General features: G+C 46.3%; 1 protein-coding gene across 5 annotated transcripts in view; it reads left to right on the forward strand.

The window, feature by feature from the left end:
* CACNA1D (calcium voltage-gated channel subunit alpha1 D) overlaps positions 1-24,639 on the forward strand; it is a 334,317-nt gene that overhangs the window by 846 nt on the left and 308,832 nt on the right. For all 5 annotated transcript variants that reach the window (XM_047776946.1, XM_047776952.1, XM_047776918.1 and 2 more), the window contains exons 2-3: positions 1,442-1,751; positions 5,546-5,651. In XM_047776946.1, coding sequence (XP_047632902.1) covers positions 1,442-1,751; positions 5,546-5,651 — 416 coding nt within the window. The remainder of the gene's footprint in view (positions 1-1,441; positions 1,752-5,545; positions 5,652-24,639) is intronic.

Genomic DNA, 24,639 nt, shown 5'->3' on the forward strand with positions numbered 1-24,639 from the left:
GACTGGGTCTTGGACTCGCTGGCCGAGGGGTCGGGCGAACGTGTATTCCCGCTCCCAGCGCGGCTGTGCACACGTCGGTAACCTAGCAATGCCCGGGGAGCTGCTGCCGCTGTGGGGCTCCCCTCCCTAGCCTGGGTCCGGGCACCACGTGCAGTTACCACCCTGGCCTGCCGGGTCTAGAGACGCTGGAGCAGCTTCTGGCCAGCCCACTTTCCTTCTTAGAGGTTGCTGGAGTCCCCCACAAACCCCCTGTGGAATCGCAGCCTTTCTAATGATGAGCGCTCCCAAAGGGGAGGCTTGGCATGACTTCTCCCCTGGCTCAGACTATCGCTGCCCACCTTTGGGGCTCCCTTCTCAGGCTGCTGGCCAGAAAGACCTGTGCTTGCTTTGACTCTCTCCTGTTCTTTACTTAGCTAGAACTGGTTTCGCAAATGCTCATCCCTCTCCCTCTGCCACCACTCTCTTTGCCTGCTGTCTCAGTAAGGTGGTTGTGACCCAAGGTAGGCAGGTGCAGGGAAGACCTGTCTGGGTGTTGGCCTGGCCCCAAGCTGGAGAAGGCTTTACACTTGGGGCCCCCTTAAGTTTCTGCCCTGTGTGCACTTGGATGCCAGTCTATACTAAGATGATTCCTCTTTAGGCCCTGAGAGCCCTGGCATAACCCAGCCTGTCTCTCCAAGGTATAAGGGTGCAGGCTGCCTGCCTTGTCTGTTTCTCTGGCTGCTGGCTTGGCTGCTGCGGCTGCAATTTAAAATGCAAAAAAGCCCTAAAGATGTTTTCTGTTTTCGGAAGCCTGTGGAGGAAATGAGTCCCAAGCATCATGAATTTTCATTTGCAGGAAGTGTCAGTGCATAATCTTGATATTTGTTATGGGGCTTTTGGTATTGCCCTGGTGCCAGTGGAGGATTTTTTCCCCCCATGCTTAAAAAAAAGAAAAAAGCATTTGTGACTGTGGAAAGATGTTGGAGTAACACCCTGAAAATGATTAAGACTATTGAATTATTGGCACTGCCTTTTTGTGTGTGTGTGTGATGGTAGTTATTTTAGAGAAAAGGTGTTGTATGTATCTGTTAATTCATTAGAGATATATGGATTTTAAAAGTCAGAAACGATGTGGAGTAAATGTGGAAATGACCCCAGTTTGTCTGAAGAAGTGCACTGAGAGACTCTTCCTGAAGTCAGATGTAGAGAGGTGCTAACCACTGGGTGTGATGCAGCAGCGGTGGTTCTGTGTTGCTAACACTTGGAGCAGAGCACGTGCACTTTTGCTGCTCTGGCCGACCAAACCCCTGCTTCTGAAAAACAGGGTATGAGGTTCCAAATAGAAACATGTGGATGATTTCCCCTCTGTTCTTGATGGGAAACCACCTTTGATTTCTTCTGACACTGGATTCTCCTTGTTTTGTTTTTGTTTTTTAATTTTTCTTTCTCTCCTTCTCCCCAGAGGCAAACTATGCAAGAGGCACCAGGCTCCCTCTTTCTGGTGAAGGACCAACTTCTCAGTCGAATAACTCCAAGCAAACTGTCCTGTCTTGGCAAGCCGCAATCGACGCTGCTAGACAGGCCAAGGCTGCCCAAACTATGAGCACCTCTGCACCCCCACCTGTAGGATCTCTCTCCCAAAGAAAACGTCAGCAATACGCCAAGAGCAAAAAACAGGGTAACTCGTCCAACAGCCGACCTGCCCGCGCCCTTTTCTGTTTGTCACTCAATAACCCTATCCGAAGAGCCTGCATTAGTATAGTGGAATGGAAGTATCCTTTTTTTGGGGGGAAGTCTTTCTCATTTTCTCTTTTACCATCTGTTCTTTAAAAGGATTTGCTTTCTGAAATGGCACTTACCAAGTGATAGCATTTTGGAATGTGAGCAACAGAAGAAGCTGTGTGTGTGTGTGTGTGTGTGTGTGTTGGGGGGTGGGCTCATGATATATAATTTCCTATCTCTTCAGGGTGCAGAGGGGTATCTCCCTGATAAATTTAGCCTACTCTGTGTGAGTGTGTGTGTGTGTGTGTGTGTGTGTGTGTGTGTGTGTGTATGTATGGTGATGGGGGAGGGAGTGACAACTTGAAACTTCAGGGTGGTAGATGATTAAAATATGAAACTGACCTTTGGTCATTTGACACTAGATGGTTCGTTTAAAGGCACCATTGTTTTTTGGCAGCAGTATCCATTGAACCTATTGTAAATGAGGTATGCGGACTTAAAGACTCTACTAGAAATAAATACATTTTTGACCTTTACTGGAGTCTTCTCATTCCGAGGTTTGGAATTTGTTTCGGAAACTCCAGTTAATGCTAGGATCGCTTGTAGGTCTGACATTTGGTGAGTCGAATTGTTCAGGTAGCTACAAATATGAACACTTGCTTCATAGGGAGGGAGCAGTTTGCTCATCAATTCTATGACTTCCTGGAATTTCCTTTTGATGAGTTCCAAAACAGCATTTGAAACGTGAGCACGCTGGTGAAGGGATCCGTTTGTGTGTGCCTCTTCTTCCAGCGCCCCAGTGAGTTAGAGCACGGCCTCTCAGTGGAGGAATTTGCAGTTGCTGCCTTTATAAAAAAATTCCGTCTGTGTCCTTGGAATGGAGTTACATTTCTGGGTGTCTCCTTTGTATTTTTAAAACTGAACTCCCAGTGCCCCAGGAGGGTTGTCAGGACCCAGTTCTTGGAAAAGTCAGGTGCTCAGTCTACCCACCCTCTTCCCCAAACCTGGAGGCCAGGCTACAGTTTCTGCCACCCTTCAAAAAAGGTTGACTGAGGCCTTCTTTCTGAGCAGTTGGCTTTCTAATTAGTCAGATGATTCATTGGTTTGGGTAAAACACAGCATTTCCTTTTCCCAGAAGTGGATTTGGGGTTGACTGGGGCCTTAGAGCCGTTCCTAACCATGGGAAGGAGTGTGGACAGAGCGCTTCCAGTGAGCCCAGGGTGGAGGGGCCACCCTACAAAGGGAGGAGGTGGGTGACCTGGCTAGAAAGTGGAGCTGAAACCCCCGTATCATTTGAGTACCTAGCTAGATAGCTCTTTGCATGCCCTCTGTCTTGGCTGATTATTTTCTGTGCTCACAGATACAAGTTAAAATGAGGTGACTGTCTAGATAGGTTTTGGAGAGAGTAGCCAAGGGTAGGATTTGAGGGGTTTTCACGTGCTTTTCCTTTTTCGAACAGATGTCTTTTCTCTAGAGGGAGTTGTGGTGTCTCTCACATGGCTGGGGTTGTGTGGAGGTGTTTTCTCTTTAGGTTCTTTTTGAGTCTGAGGACCAATACTGGTGTTGGCCCAGAAGGGAGATGCGTAAACTGGGGTGTCCTTCCTGGGTTGGGGCGGGGGGGGGGTGTGTGGAGTCAGAGGCAGTGATTGCTCTAAGCCAGAAAGATTTCCTCCTCCTGCTCAGGTTGGCTTGCTATGACTCTGAGTAAGCAGAGACCTCTCGGTGGGGGTCATTAATTTCATGTGGAGTGAGGTGGGAGGCCCAATGCTGTTTCTCTTTGTGCACGGTAATTTGTATATAGCAATTTATGTGAACGGAGTGAATTCCTGGATCACGCTGCCGACTCCCTTTCCTGCACTGACAGACACGTGTGTGCAGGAATTAGGGGCTATGGTTGCAAGCGCAGGAAGAAGCCAGCCTACAAACAGGGCAGTTTGTAGAATAGATCCTGAAATGATGCATGATTTGTTTGTTTGTTTGTTTTTTAAAATGAGCGTTTCCTTCAAGTTCAGGGAGCAGGGTATATACAGCCTCCTAAAGCCAGCTGGGCCGGGCCCCGACAGCCCCGGGAGAGCAAATTTGTACCATTTGTTTTTACATGCAGGTGCAAGCAGATTGTCCTGCACTTGGGGGAAGGAGGAAGGAAGATTTAGGATCAGAGCCATTTCTTTCTCTGTTGCTTGGTTCTGTTTGGTTTGTCAGAATTTTTTGGCAGTGAGATAGGATCCACCAATACCTGGCGTCTGAAATTGGACCACCGTAAAGAAAGAAACATTCATATGTTTGGCTCTCCTGAACAGCATGGATACTTCTCAGATTTGCTGGTTTATCATTTAGGTATTTGGGGAATGAAGAAGGCAGAATGATGGCGTAGGGGAGAGGAGAGATAGTAATTGTGTTTCTATATGGCATAACGTTGGGGCAGTTGACCTTTTAAGTTTTGGTAGGAACTGCCAAAAGGAAAAATGCAAAGGAGATTCTGAAGTCTTTTTAAGGTGCACTGTCTTAAAGTTGGATCCCTACTTCAGAGGTTTTGTAATACTAGGTGAGTTAAATAAATATGAGGAAAGGATAACTGGCTTTAAAGAGAAGCTCATCACATCACAAAGGGAATAATGTCATTCATGTCCACATTTCAATGAGCGTTAGAGTTTTTCAAGGGGCTGAGGTATCCCTGCAGGCAGAAGGGGTCTTTGTTTCCTTTGGCATCTTTGGATTTCCCAGAAGGCAGTCAGGATGAATGGAGAAGGGCCTGTACATATCTTCAAAGCTTTAGGACTTGCAAATATTTAGTTAAACTGTGACCTTGCCTTTTGTAGGTAAGTGTATGGGAGGAGCCGTATTGTACCACCAAGCCTGGATTTGGAGATTAGATCAGTGCTCATTAAGCCTTGCATTTGGAAAGGCTGAAAACTAAGAGAAGATAAACCAGTCATTTTTGGCAGATGTCAAATTTTGTATTGCCAGTTTTGACAATGTCTCTTTATAACACCAGAATGTTTAAGCAAGTATCTGTTGAAGGCTGCTCTCTGAGTGATTCTTCCAGATAGACCCCCAAGATTTAGAAATGTTAAATCCAACTCTGAAAGTGTCTGGTGCTGATTTCTTATGACTTTTCATTTAGTTTGTTTATAAATTGAATGCAGTAACAACAGCACATTATAAGTGGTGGTCCAGTCCAGCACTAATCTGAAACAGTGGTAACTGCTGATGAGTAAGGAAAGCAGAGGAGGGAGGCGAAGCCTGGCTCGATGTTCCAGCATCTGAAGTGTTGGGACAGTTGTGAGACAGTAACAGGTGGAATGGAGAAGGTCCTTGGTGACTTGGCCTGTCCCAGTCCAGACAGGAGATTCAGACTGATCCTGGAGATATGGCCTCCAAGAAAATGGCTCTCACACATGGTGGCAAGGATTTGTGCAAGAGATTTTTTTGTCTCTTGATGGCTTTTCTTTGTGTCTATGACAGCCAGGAATTTAGCTCTCTAAGGCCCTTGTTGCTTTGAAAACCACATGAAGCAGAAACCTGGTTCACACAGAGCCCTAATTGGATGTACTTTGAGGTTCCCATATAAAATGTCCAACAGGAGAATGAATGTAATGTGATCCTTGCAACAGAAGAAAAGGACGTGGAGAGGTCATTTGACAGGAAGATCGGCTGTGAGTTGACCACTGACGATTCCGATTCCTCCTGCTGGGAACCTAGTAGTCACAGCAGTCAGTCAAATAAGGATTTATATTTATAATTTTCATTTAAGAAGCAATTCAGAAGTGGTGTGATCGGGAGTGTGATGAAAGAGATGGTTTATGTTGGCATAACACATATACACCTTAACAAAAACTTTCAGACCATTTGACATATTTATATTATTGGCTATTTTTGCCAATTGTGTGGCCTTAGCTATTTACATCCCATTCCCTGAAGATGATTCTAATTCAACAAATCATAACTTGGTAAGTGTCCTTAGACTCGCTTTTGTCCTGATGTGTGCTCGTCATTTGCCTCTCTACCGAAGCTGGCAGCTGGCTTTCTGGATGGTTGAAACTTATAGCTATGTATGTGATGTTTCAGTGGAAGCTTTACAACAGTTTTTTGTTGGTTTTTTTTTTTTGACCTGTATTCTCAAATTTATACTGAATGAAAGTATTTAAAGTCATGAATCTTGTATAAATAGATGTGGAACTTTTTATGGAAGAGGTTTGTAGCATATTTAAAAATAACTTTTCTCTCCACATAGGCTTTTTTTTTTTTTTTTTGGCCTACCCTTCTTTTCCTGGTAATATTAGCTTTATTTATTTATTTTTTAATCCAGTGTTATTTGGGAGTGGTGGTGGGTACTTTGGTCAGTTTTTCTGGTAAGTAGAGAGTTATCATAGATCTTGTACATGAATGATTAATTTTTACAGGAGTAGAATACAAGAAAACTAATCCACATAGAGCATAATTTGGAGAATAATGTGGGAGAGTATCAGAGTTCCTTCTCTTAGTCCTATGAAATGCTCCAGGATAAAATGATTCTGTGGTGAAATAAATTGGGATAGTTCCACATACTTTATTGCCCTCTTAAAGATTTATAGTACGCATTAACTCAGTAAAAGCTCCAGGAAGGTCTGTAGTTAAAAAGCCAGTTTCATTTTGTTTAACTCAGCTAGTCCCTAAAAGTAATTGGTCATGGATTCTTTAAACATTTTTTTGGCAGAATGTTTCACAGTGTTTCATGGAACTTCCTTTGGGAAAGGTTGATATAGTTAAAAGAAAATGCTGAAAGCTCTAGAGTGGGACAAGAAGTCATCCCACTTGGCTGTCAACTGGCTGGATGTGCGGCATTTCCCATACCCTTTCTGCATTGGCTCTTAACCCCCTGTCAATTCATGGGATTGCATGGGAAGATCACAGGGGTTGTTTTTACCTCTGACATTCTATAATCTTGCCTTGATGATTCAGAAACCATTTCAGGATTTTTTTTTTTTCTGGTGCTGCTGCATCTTCTTTGCAAGGATCAGTCCTTCTTAACTGGAAGCCTTGCAGAAAGTGGGTGAATCAGGGCTGGTCCTGGGTAACAGGAAACTCTTATGTTGCTTCCCCCTCTTTTAGCTAGTTCCATTTGTTTTTGGTTTCTCATGTTGAAGCTGTGTGCTAGTAGGACTGGATGTTCTGAACTGAATTGTTGTAAAGGCACAACTACTGTGGGGGAGTGTCCTGTTGGGTTCTAGAGATGCTGACATTATGCTCTCATGATTTTAGGCTTCATGGTTTATGTACAGGATTTCATGTTACCTTTAAGTGTGTGACATATTCTAGATGTAGCATGATGTCTCTTCTTAGTTGAGTGTTTTGTAATCTGATGTCCAGAGAATTTAAAAAAAATTCGGCTACTGCTCCCAAAAATACAATTGTAAACGGGAGTTGGATACTCATATAAATAAAGACTTACCGTTAGCGTATATTTATTTTGAGCTGATTGGTGAGATGATTCGTGTGACTTTGGCTCTTTCAAATAGCTTCTGATTTGCTTGTAGATATGTGACTTTAGACAGTCATTTCAAAGGAAAAGCAGAAGTAGTGAAAGCCCCTATCAATGGGGCTAGATCATCCCAGTCTAGGCCACAGATGGTGTCAGCCTTGTTGCCATATTTAACAATGTGGATGGTGACCCAGTTTGTTGCTTTTTGTAGCTCAAGAGAACATGATTAAACAAACTTAGAAAATAAATACCTTTCAGAAAGGCAGATTAATTCAGATCAATGGAATAATTAATGTAGCTGCATGTGTAAGTCAATTAATATTCTGATTTTTTTTTTCCCCAGGGAAATTCAGGGCACTAATCTAAGTCCTGTCAGATCATGTGAATTTCTCAGCTAAGTGAGGGAATAAAATATAGAAAATGAAGAAATCTCTCTTCCTCACCCTGGCAGTCCTTCTCCGGTGGATCTTTTCTTGACAGTTCTTAAACACTGGCCTTTTTTTGGGTGGGAGAGGGCTTTCTGTTACTTTGGCAAGGTTTTCTAAAAACCAGCCTATATTCCTTTGACCTCTCAGTGTTCTGAAACTGATAGTGTTCAAGTTTTCGTCTTATGTTCACTTGGATGGTCACATGGCCAGATGAGTTTAATGTCTGCCTAACTCTTTAAGTATTTCCTTTCCCGCTGTGGGAAGGGAAGCTCTTTGTGGATTTCCCCCTGACTCTTAGCAAAGTACCATGCCATGACAGTCCTCCTGCCAGGGAGCCTGTTTTTTTTTTTTTTTTTTTTTCCTAATACATTTGACCCAATTTGTACCAAAGTGATTGCTCTATTTTTGGGATGGGTTTAGAGGCAGCTGAACGAAGCTTATTTTTCATCTGTAGTAAATACCTTCCAATTAATGTGAATGGCAAAACAAAGGGCAGAGACCAATATGGATTGCAAAACTGTACGGGTCAGGGAGCTGGTGGTTTCCTTTGCCTCCAAGCTCCTTTGTCAGGAATGTGGATGTTGAGCACTTAGTGTAAGATTCAGGGCCAGCTTTGTGCAAGATGTTTCTGTCTGTTACAGGTAATTTGTAGCGAGCTGATCACTTTCGTTGGATGAGGAATGCGGCCATCGCCCTTGGTCCGCTGTGTGTTTGGTCTGGCTTATACGTAACTCAGCCAGCTTTGGGCATTTGAGCACTACCTTGGGGGCAGCAAATCTTCCCAGGGTTATGATCATTAAAAACAAAACAAAACAAAACAAAAACAATCTCACGTTTCTGTGCAGCTTTCATTTGTGGATTTGTAGGGACTGGTGGAGGCTGCAGCCATGGAAACGGAGCAACTCTGTTCCCGCAGCAATATCCCTCCTAGCTCAGTCAGTGGCAGGGTGTCCTCAGTTCCACTTATTTATTTTTATTTTTATTTTTGCTTTTTAGGGCTGTACCCATGGCCTATGGAGTTTCCCAGGCTAGGGGTTGAATCGGAGCTACAGCTGCCAGCCTCTGCCACAACCACAGCAACACAGAATCCATGCCACGTCTGCGACCTACACTGAAGCTCACAGCAACGCTGGATCCTTAACCCACTGAGTGAGGCCAGAGAGTGAACCTGCAACCTCATGGTTCCTAGACGGATTCATTTCCGCTGCGCCACAGCTGGAACTCCCAGGTCCACTTATTGAAAGCGTATATCATTTATTTAAATTTTTTCTTAGTATGGGGCGGGTGGCGAGGAGCACTTCTTTATGGAGTGTCAGAATGGGGACGATCACATCCCCATTCACATCACTGTGTTGGGAAAGGCTTTATTTTGCTTCCCAAACTTAAGTTTCTCATAGGCAAACTGACCTGGCTGAATGTGTCAGTCTGGGCATCTTGTTCCTGGAACTCCACCCCCACCCCCAAGTACCCAGCTCTCCATAATGCTGACTGGCCTCCCATTGGAACTGCCCAAATAGGGGTGCTCAGCCGCTAGCCCAGACCTTCCTGGGTGTCTCAGGGTGACAAAAGCCACCAAGGATGAGGTGCGTGGCCCACACTGCTCTGTCCCTTTACCAGGTGCTTGGTAAATGCTTGTTAAACTCAATGAGGTTTGCTGTGTCTTTGACCCCCTTTCTGCCCCCTTTCGCATCTTGCCATCGAGGCCCATCTGTGTGTGTGGTTTAGACTGTGGACACTTTGCTTCTGCATCCCTCACGTCTTCCCTTCCTCTCCATCCAGGTGACAGGCGACGTTTGCTAGAGGGGTGATCCTATGGCTTCAGGGGCTGCTCACTGCCCACCGCCCACTGTGAGGTCAGCTCTGTGAGCTCTGTCAGCTCATACCCCGCACCCCCTGGTAGTTCACCAGCCAGTCTTAAACACCCTTCCTTGCTTGTGTCCACCTCCTGGTCTTTTCTCCAGCTATAATACCTCCTCCTTCCTCCCACTGCTTCATCACTGTCACTGTCCTTGTTGCTGTTTGGGAAGAATCTCAAAGTATGTCTCTTCCATGATGCCTTTTCTGACCCCGATTAGATGTAATGCTCTTATCCGAACCATCCTTGTGGCACTTTGCATATAAAACATCTCTATTTTAGTTATGTATGTGCACATCTTATCTTTATCTTATCACACCTCTGGAGAGTACCGTTCTGCGTGAATCATTTGGGAAGCCCAAGCCTGGCGTTGTATAGTAGATGTTCGCCAATACGGTTTGTCGAGGACCCTTGAATGAATTTCCCCCTCAGGAGAAGCACCTCACTCGCTCTTTCCTCTGAGCCATGTGCAGGATTTCCTCTGTGGCAGAAGTGGCAGGTCCCTCTGTGGACTCCTTGGAAGTCCTTGGCTGGGAGTGGTTGGGAAGTTCCAAGTGTTTACCCCTGAAAGGCTTAGGGTGTTGTGACCCTGCTTCTCGTGCACCTCTGACCATAGGAGCCAGCAGAGCTGGGTGTCTGAGTAGAGTAGTCTGTACGTTTGTGCTCTGGCTCCAGGGCTCAGAGTAGCAGAGGGGTGGGCGCAGTGTCTGCTGTGGACCCCCCTCAGGGGGACCGGATGCCTTACAAGGGCACAAACGTTGTGGTTCATGCTACTTTGATTACATTCTCTTTTCCTTGGCTGAGATCCTCATGCACAGTGTTTCCTGGGCTTCTAGAGTCGGCTCATTGGCTCTGCATGGCCCATAGTTTAGCTTCTCTTGTAGTGAGTATGTGAATTGAAATACCTGAAACACAATTGCATAACTTGGTTCCTAGGGCTTTGCTTATATAATAGCTTTTAGTTTCCTACCTCATCTCTGTGTCTTTGCGCTATAGTCTTTCCATCTGAATTGTGTGTTTTTATTCCTGGGTGCCTAGATTCTGTTTTTTCTAGGACAGCTCCTATGCTGCCCTCAGTCCAGCCTTCTCTGATCCTTGTCCCCACCTCCCACCCCACCTGGTTATATGTAAGTAGTACTTGTCCTCTTTGCAGATATCAGCTCTTTTCCACTTTGTTTAATAGCTGCTGTGGGAGGTGGCTTGGTGTTTTGAGTGACTTTGGGTGAAACTAGCATATGCATTCCTAGAGGCTGAGGCAGGAGTCTGCTTGGTCTCTGTGTTGTGAGCTTAACTCCATGCAGGCAGACAGGAGGTACGTCAGGAAATGCCCATGGAATGAGTGGATACATAAATGAATGGCCATGCAGGGCTCCATGGCATGTCCTGATAGATCAATAGTTAATTTTCAACAATTGGCTAATGATTAATGTTTGCCTGAGAGGTGGACTTGCCTTGTCCAGTATTAATGAGAATCCCAGGAAACACCTGTCAGAGTTTGCCTTGAATTTCAGGATTGTATCTTTCCTGGGAAATTTAAGTCTTTATATCTGAGACAGAAAGAGAAGAAAGACAAGTACCTGATACTTTTTGAATCCCTATGTCATAAGCTGGCTTCTGTGTTCAGTGTTGTGTGTGAGCCATGTGTGAGTGGTTGTACGTGGGTGGGTGTGGGAGTGTCACATTTCATGTAAAGGTTGGTGGAAGGAGGGCAGCAAGATGACCAGAGTAGACTTGTGTAGTAGTAACCCTTCACCCAGAGCTGGTTTCCTAATCATACCGGTGAGCCTGTTCATGCCTTCTACAAATAATTGCAGCTCTTTTGTAGTCTTACCTCATGTTGACAAAGAACAAGTTACCCAGTTAGATCTTTTATTGAACAGATTTAGAGTATCAACAGGTCTTCACAAATCTTTTCCAGCTCTTAAAAGAATTCAGGTTTATTGCTATTAAAGTTCCTTAAAAAGAATTCCCAGAGGGTCTGCCTTCTTTTGATTTGTTTGTTAAAAAGCCAGTCTCACTGTTTCATAGACACACCTTGAACACTGGAACTTCCCCACTTAGACCCTTTAAAAAAATGAGCCTCTCTTGGAGTGAGGATATTTTGGTGTATTGGCCAGAACTTGTTGGATTACGGGTTGAAGAAACCCAACTCATATTGGCTTAGTTGGAAAAAAAGTGTATGTGTGGTTTTATAATTTTTTAGTTTAGCTAAGTGAAAAGTCCAAAGGTAGAAAATGTTTCAGACCCAGCTGGAAAGAGGGTATGAAGATCCCACCCTGCACCCCAGCCCTCAGGTCCCCGAGGCACAGTCTGACTGGCCTCCAGCAGGTCCCCCTCATGTGCTGCCTGAGATGTGCATCCCCTCAGCCCATTTAGGCGAGGGTCTTCGAGGAGATGTATTCCTTCCTTAACCTCAGCTCAAGTTCACTTTTTTTTAATTTTATTTTTTGCTATGTCCAAGGCATGTGGAAGTTCCTGGGCCAGGGACTGAACCCTTGCCACAGGAGTGACCTGAGCCATGGCAGTGATAATGCCGGATCCCTAACCCACTGTACCACTGGGGAGCCCCTCAAGTTCACTATTTTAAAAATGATTGTGTGAAAAACAGGAGACCCTTGTAGTAGATTTGTGGGTAGTTTCCTTTTTTTAACCTTTCCCATCGACATTTCATTTTTAAATGCCTGTAATACGTGAGAAATACCTGATAGAGAGGGGTTAACTTGCCCAGCAGTAGAGAGACTTATGTCTTGTTAAAGTACTGGTGGTGGTGGGCGGGGTGGGGACTGCAGAACAGATTCTCAGCAGATCCTCCCCTGGGAAAGTCTCTAGAGAAATTGCAGAGGCTCTGGAATGCTGGTGGTTGAGTGGAGTGTTATTGTTGCTTGGATGCTGTGCCAAGACGAGGGATGTTGTCTGATGTCCTTGCCCTGGGGGTTGGGGTGGGGGCTGAATAGACATGATGCTCCAGTCATGTTCACACTCCCATGGCCCCTCTGCCATCAGCGCTGTAGGATGTGTCCCCTCATCCTTATGTGATCGACATAAGGAAAGTGTCAGCAGGTGTCTTCCTTTTTGAGTCAAGTGAAATTGGTATTCTCACAGCTGGGGTTCTTGTGGCAGTGAGGAGTTTGGCTGGGCCGGCAGAGCTGGCACTGAGAGATGGGGAAGAGGGCACAGTGAGAAAGGCCCAAGATGGGGTTGAAGGGAGAACTATCCGAGTGAGCAGTCCTTTCTGTCTCTGTGTTCATGCCCGAGAGCTGGGGACAGTATGGTGGGTGGATGGACGGTTGGGTGTTTTTTGCTTTTTTTTTTCATTTTTTGTTTTTTTTAAGGCTGCACCTGCAGTGCATGGAAGTTCCCTGGCTAGGAGTGGAATCGGAGCTGCAGCTGCTGTCCACAGCCACAGCAACACCGTATCCTTAACCCACCGAGTGAGCCAGGGATCGAACCTGTGTCCTTACAGAGACAACTTTGGGTCATCACCTGCTGAGCCACAAAGGAACTCCACGGATGGGTATTTCTGGCCCGCATTTTGTAGCATGAAGCCTTCCTCTGGTGGTTTTAATTAAGCACAGCCCCAGACACAGCCCAGGCTGGGGAAAATGACTTTCTACTCTAGAACCTCAAAATAGTTATTTCTGCTAGTTTCTTTTCCTCCTCCCTCTTGGCTGAGTGGTAATTTTAGAAATCACCTGCAGAAATTATTGAATGAGGGAACCTGAGGGTCAGGCTGGAGGGAACTGGGGGGGCCGCCCTTAAGAGGGGAAGGCAGGCTGGCAGGTGGGCCCTGCCTGGGAATGAAGGAGGAATCGTCCTCCATCAGCTTGGCCCCAGGATTCAAAGCAGGCTGGGTGCAGAGCTCGTGCTTTTCCTGCCGTGGTCATCTTCCGAGGGGCCCCCCCTACCTCCTTTCCCTGCATCCATGGGGCAGTCTAGAGCAGTGTCCTCATAGATATTTTTGTAGCGCTGTAAGGATCCTTGTTTATAAGACAGGAAGTTGAGGCACCATTATTTAACAAATATTTATTGAGACCTGCTTTGCAGAGCATACCAGACTCACGTGTCCTGTCTTCTGGCTGGTGCTGTGGCAGGCTCTCTGTGCCCAGTGGCCCTTTCATTAAGGAAGAACCGCCACATGGGGTCAGAGAAAGGCCTTCTTTGTTTTTCATATTTTGCATTCTTTCAATCAATCATCATTCGAATTTATACAAATAATACCTGAATACGTTTTTCTAAACTATTAATACAGTACAGATAAAGTGACAGTCTCGTTTTACCTACCCAGCTTCTTCTCAGCACAGAAGTCAGTTTCACAGTTGTTTGTCACTGTGTATGGATATGTATGCGTATATAATCTGTGTTTGAAAGATGTATTTATATGAGTTTGGGTATCATAAATTTGACACAAGTGGAAACAGAATGCATGCATTATAAAATTTCCTTTTTTTTTTCCACTTAATGTGTCTTACAGATCTTCCCATATTTGTATGTAGAGATCTAACAACTTCTTATTTGCCTTAAAATATTTCACACATGAATGTGCCGTGGTTTATTGTTCTCTCTCTGATGAGCAGTTAGGTTAGTACCTAAAGTTCTGCTATGTCAGACAATGCTGCATTGAATATCCTTGTAAGTGCTCTTTGTGGGTATAAGTAAACATTTCTCTGAAATAACTACTTTGAAGTTAAGTCTCTGGTTGGGGGGGGGAGCACATTTTAATTTGCATGCTTACTGCCACATTGGCTTCTGCTAAGCCTGTATCGATTTACGCTCCCACCCCCACAGCTCCTTGAGATCAGCTGTCCTTTAACTCTGATGAGTGACCTCATTTGTTCTTTATCTTTGGCCGTGGGAAAGGAAGTCCTGGGGGGAGGGTACTGCCTCTTTCTTGGATGTCTGATAGGCACCCAGAACATCTGACGACAGCAGAAAGTCTTGGAACCCTGAGAACCAGTCTTGTCATCTCTTTTGAACCACAAACCCAGTTGAAAGGCACCCAAGCTTCTTTCCCTTGCTTTGGGTGCCACGCATTTGCGGACCCGGTTTCTTTCAAGGGAAGCCTTCATTCCAGGTAGTTCATAGGTAAATAAATCCCTAATGCAAAACCTGAGTCTTGGAGTTGCCATTGTGGTGCAGCAGAAATGATTCTGACTAGGAACCATGAGGTTGTGGATTCAATCCCTGGCCTCGCTCAGTGGGTTAAGGATCCGGTGTTGCTGTGAGCTGTGGTGTAGGTGGCAGATACCGTTGGGATCTTGTGCTGCTGCGGCTGTGGTGTAGGCTGGCAGCTACAGCTCCAATTAGACCCCTAGCCTGGGAACCTCCATATACCATGGGTGCGGCCCTAAAAGGACAAAAAGACACACACACACACAAACCCCCAAAAACCCCCAAACAAAAAAAAACCCCGAGTCTTGGTATTGCAGTGTTCGCTTGCTACAGTTGAGTTCCAAGACAAATACTGCCTTTAAGTTCCTTTTAGTTGCGGAAGAAAAATCTCTCACCTGGTGTGTTTCTGCTGTCCCATGGTCTTTGATGATTATTTTATTTTCACACACAGTAGAACCTCACTATTATTGTGGTGTTATTATACAGTTTGTACCCCCTCCTACTTTCAAGAGCTCTGTGGTGGCTTAGAAAATGGGAGTTGGTGAAGGATGGGGTGTTTGCGAATCAAAACAAAAAGTAGACTTGCCCAGGTGCCCAAGGCGAGCGGATTGCTGACACCTGCACACTGAATTGGCAGGTAGGCTTTCCAGCAGTGGTGGCAAAAGGGAGCACTTCTAACGTACTGGGTTTTTATCCTCTCAACAGTGGGGAGCAGCCTCATTCATTGAAAGAGGCACTTTCTAGGAAGCAAATCTAAGCAGAAATCTACAGCATGGGCCCTTGTACAAGGCACTATTGGGGGATGCTGAGCTGTGTCTTCGCTGTGCTTTTTTTTTTTTTTTTTGTCTTTTTGCCTTTTCTAGGACCACCCCCACAGCATATGGAGGTTCCCAGGCTGGGGGTCTAATTGGAGCTGTAGCTGCTGGTCTACACCACAGCCACAGCAACGTGCAACCTACACCACAGCTCACGGCAATGCCGGATCCTTAACCCACTGAGCAAGGCCAGGGATTGAACCTGCAACCTCATGGTTCCTAGTCGGATTCGTTAACCACTGCGCCACAACAGGGAACTCCGCTGTGCTTTTGTTAACAAGAAATAAATGCCCTGCAAGCAGATGGTCTCTGGATCCAGAGTTCCTGAAGGGTTAGGGCACGGCGTTGAATTGTGGCATAATGGAGACACTTCAGTATTCTATAGCAGTTTTACTTTTGATTATATAAATTACTGTAGCACTAAAGCTGGGAAGATGAAAAAAAGAGTATTTAAAACAGTTATTATTTAACCTACATAAAGTGCTTTTTGGAGCATTGATTATGTGTAAGATCGAGTCCATTAAACATGCTGGCTTACTCTCTTAACTTGGCTTGTCAGAGTACAAAAGGAGGGTATGAATTATTGCAAGGAAACCTTCCCAAACCCTCATTTTGAAAGAGATGTGGTTTTATTATTTTACTCTAATGTGAACTAAAGAAGTGATCAGTGTTTTTAAAGGAAGACATCCTTGAATGTTCCTCAGTAAATAGATAACAATGGGATATAATGAAACACTGTTTATTTTAAATAACCACTTTTAAGTTGTACAAAAACAGCATGAATGGGTAAATGATTAAAATGCCGCCTTTATGTACCAGTAATTAGTCCGTTAGTCCCCCCCCCATTTTATGGCCACACCCTCGGCCTATGGAAGTTCCCAGGCCAGGGACTGAATCTGAGCCACAGCTGTGATCTCTGCCACAGCTGGGGCAGGGCTGGATCCTTTAACCTGCTGTGCTGGGCCAGGAATTGAACCTGCATCTCTGCAGCAACCTGAGCTGCTGCAGTCGGATTCTTAACCCACTGTATCACTGCGGGAATGGCAGTCTTCTTTTTTTTTTTTTTTTTAAGATGAAGCAAACGTGTGCTTCTCTTTGGGCCTTCACAAATTCTGATTTATTGAAATATCAATTAACGGTGAATCTATCTAAAGCTCTTTTCAGCATTTTTATCTGGTGGGAATGAAATGAAAATACTGAAAAGTCTAAAGTAGAATGTGGGGAAATGGTGACACCCAGCAAGAATTTGGTAAAACAGATTTGTTTAAGAAATCCTTTTCTAGAAAGCCCTGTGGGGTTGGAGCTAGTAGGGTTTGGGCAGAGAAAGCTTTGGCATTGTTTTAGCTTGGCCAGCTGAATAAGCTGATTGATAATCATTAAAGCCAGGGGTGGGGGTGAATAGTACATTAGATGCTGATCCTGATTCCCCTGAACAGAACGGAATGTGAGTCACAGAGCCGGTGAGCATGGGATTGGGAAGGACCCCAGAGCCCTTCACATGGATGTGTTCCTTCTTCAGACCCAGCAGTTGACTTGCCCAGGGTCACACAGTGAGAGAGGAGCCAAGCAGGGACTTCGGCCAGGGCTTCTGCCTCTGGGTCTGTTGCCTTCCCATCCTCTCCAGTTACAGCGTGAATCCAGGTTGAATTCAGGCACTTCCCTTCTGACTGGCAAGGTCTGACAATGCCAGGGGCACTTGTGACATCTGGAAAATCCCACGGCAAAAGAGGATCTCTTCAAAGCAGGCTGGGCATTCAGCTGACTTTTAATTGTCTCCTCCATTTCTTTATCTTCCAAAAGATAGTTTTGATCACTCCTCCCTCCCCTGTTTTGCCTCATAAATTATTCTCTTACTTTCTGCATGCCTATTAACATGCAGGAATCATTGGGCCTTAGGGAGCCTCATTGTCTTATGGGAAGAGTCGGGGCCCTGAGCAGTGACAGGTGTGGGAGGGCAGGAGGGAATCAGCTGTTGACAAATGCAGTGGGTCTTTCCTGGTCATTTGGTTCTAGTGTGGCTGGCATGCCCTGTGTTTCTGACCATAACTAGAGGTAGAGAGCTAATTGCCTTTGTTACTAGCTCATGGCTGACATCTGCTGAGCTAGGTGGGCTTTGTATGTAATAATCTCCTTAGTTCTCCCTAATCCCTACCATAAAGTCATGAGGAAGAGACTGCTGAACTCCTCATTTTACAGGTGAGGAAGATAGGCCTGGCGTGGTCACGTTGCTTCCACAAGGCCTAGTAATTGGCAGGGCCTGGATTCTTACTGGGCTTTCTGACTTCAGAGCCCACACTTCTCCACCAGCCCGTGCAGAGAAGCGGGCTCACAGGCTGCTGCCGTGTAAATGCCGGGTGGAGCAGCAGCAGGGCCTCCAGGTAGGTCTCTGGGAGACTTCGAGGTCCTGATTTTTGGGTGAGACTTGGAAGCCAGCTTTGGGGACTGGCACAGATCCATTCCTCCTGCCAAGAGGCTTTGCCAGGTGGGGTGGGCTTGTGGCTGGAGAGTCAGGGCAGCCCTGTGTGGATCCCCTGAAGTGCCTTGTGAACCACCCAATAAAAGTGGGAGTTGGAGGAGTTTAAATTTGGGCATTAAGACCAGCTGGCTCTTGTTTCTGCTCAGTTCAGGTAGGAGACCCCTGGCCATCTCTTGATGTAAATGTCGCTCAGAAGAGGACAGAAAATGAGCACTAAGGAGCAAAACAGATGTCAGGGGCGTTCTGCCTAATTGCTGTGCTCTCAGAAGGGAAGATAGGCCAATTCCTAAAATCAAGATAATGGTAGACATTGCTAGTGCCTGTGTGCTTCCCTCACAGTGTCTGATGCCATCTCACCGTGACCTTGTGAGAACTGCTCACAGGTGACAGAGCAAGCCACTGGTCCTGGGCCGTTATGTGACTCCCCCATGACCAAACAGTCATGACGTGGCAGAGGTAACACATGGATGTCTTGGCTCCTTCCTGTCACACAACATCCCTGAGCCTCACAGGGGCCTCCTTACAGGTAGTTGTGTGACTTGCCAGAACTGGGGCTCCCCAGGACCTGGGACAGTTTGTTCTCCTTGGCCACATGACCTCAATTTCTCCACCTGTAAGATGGGAGTGACAGTGATTGTACTGCCCTACACGATTGAGATGAGAAGGGATTTTGTAAGGCAGCCCTCATACACAGCAAGTGCTGAACAGTTCACTTTTCTACACATCAAGCTTGGCTTTTAGGGCTTGCTCTGACTTGACTCCCTCCCTTTTCCATCTGTGTTATCCTAGCAAGAGCAGAGACTGGGGGAATAGATTTGGATCTGGGCCCCAGGTTTGCTGCCCACTAGCTTTGGGACTGAACAAATTGAGTTGGTTCCCTTGGCCTTATTTTCCTCATCTGTAAAATGGGCATAGTCCTGCTTGTTGCACCTTTAGCCTGGGCTCTTTGAGGAGTCAATGAAATGATGTGTGAGCGAGCCCCAGTTCACCAAAGGCATTATTTAATCAGTCAGGAATGGTTGCAGGGAGAGACTGACCTCCCAGTGACCTGACCAGGGTCTGAAGTGTCTGAGCGTTGGGGGAACCTCCATCCCCAGCTCTTTGCTCTGTGGTGCTGCAGGGATTTTAAATCACCCTAGGCCATGCCTGTTAAGCCCCCCTGTTCTCACGTGAGTGCAGCATTTCTTAACCATAGGGAGGTGAAAGGGGAGCATGCCCCTTCCCTTCCCTTAGTGGGAGGCCTGCGGGGCTGGTGAGTGCTGCGGAGAAGAGGCTGCTGCTGCTCCCGCCCCCGTGCTGAGCTCAGCACTCTGGCTCACAGGCTGCAAGGAGCTCTGTGTTGGTGGTCATCAGTGACTGAAAGCAGCAGACTGGCACAGTTGGGGGTTCTAGGTTGGTGTTCGTGGACAATGAGATCTTTCAGACAAAGTACCTCGGCCCCTGTCTCGAAGCTCCAACCCTTTGATTTCAGGCGCCAACCTAAGGTTTTATACTTATTTTCTTCAAACAATTCACTCAGTAGTGACTAGCACTCCTGTTTTGCACATGAAGCAAGTGGAGCCCAGAGTTAACTGGACAGCTCTTGGCTGAGGTCATAAACCCGAAAGATGGTCAGCGGGCCCACTTGGTCACTCTGGCCACTGTCTCCACAGCTTGTGCCTGTCCCGCCGTGCACACGAGGCACGTCGTGGGGCCATGCTGAACTTGGATTCCAGTGTTGTGCCTCTGTGTGCCTGTCCTGTCACTTCACTCCTGGTGACCCCCCTTTCCTCACTGGTCTCAAAGTCAGAAGGGAAAAGTCAGGTGGGATATGTGTGCCAGTGATTTATAATCCCGAAAGCAGTGTGCACACAGAGGCATTACCCTTACTATTGTCTGGGAGAGTGGGGCTTCTCGGGAGAGAAAAGCTTCACCTTCCCTCTGATCCCCTTGGAAAGTGATGAAGGCTGAGCCCCAGTCCACTGCCGTCTCCCCACGAGGCCAGGACCACACCTAGAGGAAGGGCCAGCACCCACTGGTGGAGCCCCTGGGATTGTGCTCAGGGTTTGGGGGCAGTCAGAGGAGGAGGTAGGAAGGACTGAAAGTGCCTGTTGGATCCAGAGCTGGAGCTGGCCCTCCCCCTTCATGATTCCCAAAGGCCGGCTGCCAGGTGGTGTCCTGACTGTACCTAGAGCTCCTTGAGATTTGTGGCACCTGGGGCTGTGTGGCCATTGAGACTGGAGTCCTTGACATGTGGTCTCAGCTCCCAGTGGCTTGAGTGCTGGAGTGGCGACTTCACTTCGTGGACTTGCCCCTGGTGGAAGCAGCCCTTCCCCCAAGCCACACACTGGCTTGTTTTTGGTCTTAGGCTCTTTTCTTAGTTCCCACAAGAGTGTGACTTTGCTGTGGGCAGGGACTCAGCCTGCCCCTGTCGTCATCCCCCATGGCTCCTGGCACCAGGTGGTGGTGAATGATGGGTCATTTAGTGAAGCATCACTGCATCTCCACCGGGGGCCCTGCAGTTGCCATATTGCCTTGACTGCTTTCTTAATAGGGCCTGATGGTCTCTCTTTCCAACCTGGGGGCAGAACGCTGTCGGGAGGGATGAGGGGAGGGCGGATGGGGACAGACGGCCAGACAGAGAGGGGGAGACAGAGACAGGAGAGAGGGAAAGATACTCTCTTTAGGAGAGACTGTGATGGCTTAATGAAAACATCAGAACCTACAACAGCAAATCACGGTGCGTTCTTCAGAGCAGTTATTCTGAGGCTGCACCCTTGTCCCATCGATGCAGGAACACTTGTCTTTAGAATTGCTGTCAGAGTTAGTTTCTGCTTTTCATGTTGCTTTGCTTCTGGTGAAAAATGGGGTGATCCAGGTTGATCACTGACCTTATTCACCAGTCTTTTCCTAAAAAAGAAATTCTTGGGTATTTGTAAGAAAATCAAATCTGTCTTCAGAGAGAGAGCGCTAAATGCTCTCATCCTTGAGGCTCACAAGAGACCTATGTCCTAGTCTCTGGAGAAGGTCTTCACTGGCATTTGGAGCTGCTCTGAGGAGGAGGGAGAGACTCCCAGCACCACATGACCCACTTCCCAAGCTTCCCCCTTTGAAGGGAACATCACTTGTTTATATGATCCTTGTGTGTTGATTAAACAAAACAGCCTTCCTCCTTTGCAGTCACACTTCCCCAAGTCCGCGATCTCATCTGGCCTGACTTCTCCTCGTGCCGAGAGTCTGGCCACCTAGGCCTTCTTCTTAGCTGCCGGCCCCAGGAACATGGTCAGCTGAGATGTTTGAACCCCTGTGGTAGCCTGGCTTTTAAAGGCCTCCCTCCTCTCCTGGCAAGGCAGACTTTGCTGTTACCCCAGAGTCAGGGGACTCAGACATGGGCTTCGTGGGAGGGGGAATAAGTACCTGCCTGGCCCCTGCCTGCTAGGGGCCAGATACAATTGTACCATTCACAGCTGTCATGTAGGTTTACACAAGGAGTCAGAATAACTTCAATTCCCAGGAGGGCTCCTTGGGCTTGACTTAGAAGAATATGTGACTTTCTGCATTTCTTTTCTTGCCTTAAAAAAAAAAAAAATACACGTTTGATCCCAGTTAGGTTAGACGTTTTAATCTTAGCTGCAGCAGAGAGAGCTTCCCCCCTTGCTGTGTGTGAAGGTGTGTGAGACGATGAAAAGTGCTTTAAAAATAGTTGCTTGTTTATAAGTGGGGCATCTTCAACTTAAGTTATGTTCTCTGCAGGTTCAGATGGTCGCCAGTGGCACCTGGCATTAGGACCTGGGGGCAGTAAATACCAGAAATAATTGGTCTCCACTAAGTAGATGGGATGAGGGCATGGACATTCTTCTTCTTTAAGCAGCTTTGGGATATAATTCACATACCATACAAGTCACCATTTTAAATCATACAATTTAGTGGTTTTTATTATACTCAGTCATGCAACTATCATTGAAATCAGTTTTAGAATATTTTCATCACCCAGAAAAGTAGCCCTCTACCCAGCAGCCATCACTCCCAGTTTCCCTCCAGCCCTCCCTTCCCCAGCTCTAGGCAACTACTGACTGACTTTGTGTCTCTCTAGATTTTCCCATTCTGGACCTTTTATATAAACTATGTATGCGATCCATCAAGTCCGACCTCTTTCACTTACCCTTATGTTTTCTTTTTTATTTATTCATTTATTTATATTTATTTATTTATTTATATTTATTTATTTATTTATTTATTTTTGTCTTTTTGCTATTTCTTTGGGCCGCTCCGGCGGCATATGGAGGTTCCCAGACTAGGGGTCGAATCGGAGCTGTAGCCCCTGGCCTATGCCAGAGCCACAGCAACGCGGGATCCGAGCCGTGTCTGCAACCTACACCACAGCTCACGGCAACGCCGGATCGTTAACCCACTGAGCAAGGGCAGGGACCGAACCCGCAACCTCATGGTTCCTAGTCGGATTCGTTAACCACTGTGCCACGACGGGAACTCCACCCTTATGTTTTCACGATTGAACCAGGTTGTAGCCTGTATCTGTTCTTCATTTCTTGTTGTGGCTGAAGAGTATTTCATTGTATGGATATTCCTCTATCCCTTTGTTAATTGATGAACATTGGAGTGGCTTCCATTTGGGGGGGCTGTTATGAATACTGCTTTGAAAGTTTGTGTACAAATTTGTGTGTGACTTTATGTTCTTAATTCTCTGCCTAGGAATTCTAGGAGTGGAATTTGTTGGATCACATGATAACTTTAACATTTGGAGAAACTGCCAAACTACTTCCCAAAACAGCTATACCATTTTACATTCCCATCAGCAGTGTATGACAATTCCAGTTTCTCCACATCTTTCCTGACACCTGTTAGTCTATGTCTTTTGGTTTCGAGCCATCTTAGTGGATGGGAAGTAGTATCTTGTTAGAGATTTGCATTTCTCATGACTAATGATGTTGAGTTTCTTTCCTTGTGCTTATTAGCCATTTGTATGTGTTCTTTAAAGAAATGCATATTCAGATCCTTTGCCCATTTTTTAAATGGTTTTTTTAAGTTGTCAAGTTGTAAGAACTCTTAATATATGCTGGATACCAGCCCCTTATCACTTATATGCTTTATAAACATTTTCTCCCCTTCTGTGGGTTCTCTCTCTATTTTCTTGATGGTGTCCTTTGAGCAAAAAAGTTTTAAATTTTGACGGAGTCGCATGTACATTTTTAGAATTTTATAGCTGGATAGGATCTTTGAGGTTGCCTGTTCTAACTCTCTTGTCCTAGGGATGGGAGATTCTTTGGTTCAGAGAGGAAGCACCTTCCTGGAGTGTAATCTCTGGGGATCCTTGGTTTCATCCCCACTGTTTCTGAAGGTGGGAAGTTTAGGTTAGGTGTGTAGGGAAACTGAGGTGGTAGCTCAGAACCATTCTCATCCAGATTCAGCTCTGCTTATAGAAGGACTGAGGCTAAGGCCCTGCCCCATCGTTCATTTGTTTTTAAATAGAAGAGGGTCCTATCAAATTCCGTCTTTTCTTTGAGAGCATGCATTCTGTGAGAGACTAATCCAGAGTGGTTATCACTGGTCACCTGTAGCATGAGAGCATAAATGAAAATTAAATAAAATTTAAAATTTGTCTCTGCAGTCTCACAAGCCTCATTTTCATTGTTCAGTATCCTGACAGGGCCACCACGTGAGATAGCATGCGGAGGAAACGTTGCCATCACTGCAGCAAGTGCTGTTGGATCCAAGTGCTATTGGAGAAACGTGTGTGCCTTGTGCACTGGCATCCTTACCTCTGACCCAGGCTGGTGCCCAGGGCTCACAGCCATGGTCTATCTTCTGTGTGTTCCTCTTCCACCTGCCACTTGGCTTAGCTGCCTCTGGGCTTCTTGGTAAGCCCAGACCATCCTCAGATTAGATGGTCTGTGGACCCTGCTGGCAGAGATGCTGCTTTTCTGTAGCTTCTGGACTTGGTTGCTGGTAAAAAGAGCAGTGCCTTCCCTCGCTTCAGCCAATGGATGTGACTTGCAGAAACGGAGTTGGAAGATGCTTGGAGAGGAGTGTGTTCTTTCTTGGAAAGGCTAAGCTGAAAATGAATGAATGAACACATTAATCTGCTCTTGGGACAAGAGGAAGAGGTTGAAGAACTTTGAAGTTTAGTTCTTTTTGGCTGCCTTGCAGGATAGCCTTTGGAGTGGGTCTTTCCCTTTCGAGGCAGTTGGTCTCGAGAATTTGCAGGCTTTTGAAGGGACATGGGGATGGAGGCAGGAGTCGGAAGCCCAGTGTCCCGAGACAGTACATGGCAAATGCTGGCCTCGTCTTGCCCAGTGCCCTGTGGGGGGTCACCTTTATTTCAGATGCCTGTAATTCTGAGGGCCATCCAAATCACTGATCCCAAGGTCACCAGGGCTGCACAAAGAATCTCAAAGGAAGTGCTTTATGTAAGAGGATGAAAGACATCCTTGCTCACACCAAGTTGGCGCGTTAGAGCAGAGATGAGCCTGGAGAATATCAGGGAGGAGCAGGGGTGTACCCAGGTCACAGCAGGTTAGTGGTGGCAAAACTGATGAGATCTTGGTCTGGTGGCATCTGGCCTTATGCCTATTCCACAGGCCTGGCTGTATGTCTTCATTTACACAAGGGACAAATACAAGGACTTCTTGCAGACATTGCCCAGACTGAGATACGAGTTAACTCACACGAGGCAACAGGTCTTGCCTTCAAGCCCTTCTTGGCTGCTTGGGTCATTTAAAAGTATTAAGAAACTTTTCAGTTAGGGCCAGATCACCCATGGTCCTCCTTCCTCTGCAGCTACCTCCAGGATTTGTTTT

Source organism: Phacochoerus africanus, chromosome 1, assembly GCF_016906955.1.
Source record: "Phacochoerus africanus isolate WHEZ1 chromosome 1, ROS_Pafr_v1, whole genome shotgun sequence".
NCBI classification, from domain to species: domain Eukaryota; kingdom Metazoa; phylum Chordata; class Mammalia; order Artiodactyla; family Suidae; genus Phacochoerus; species Phacochoerus africanus.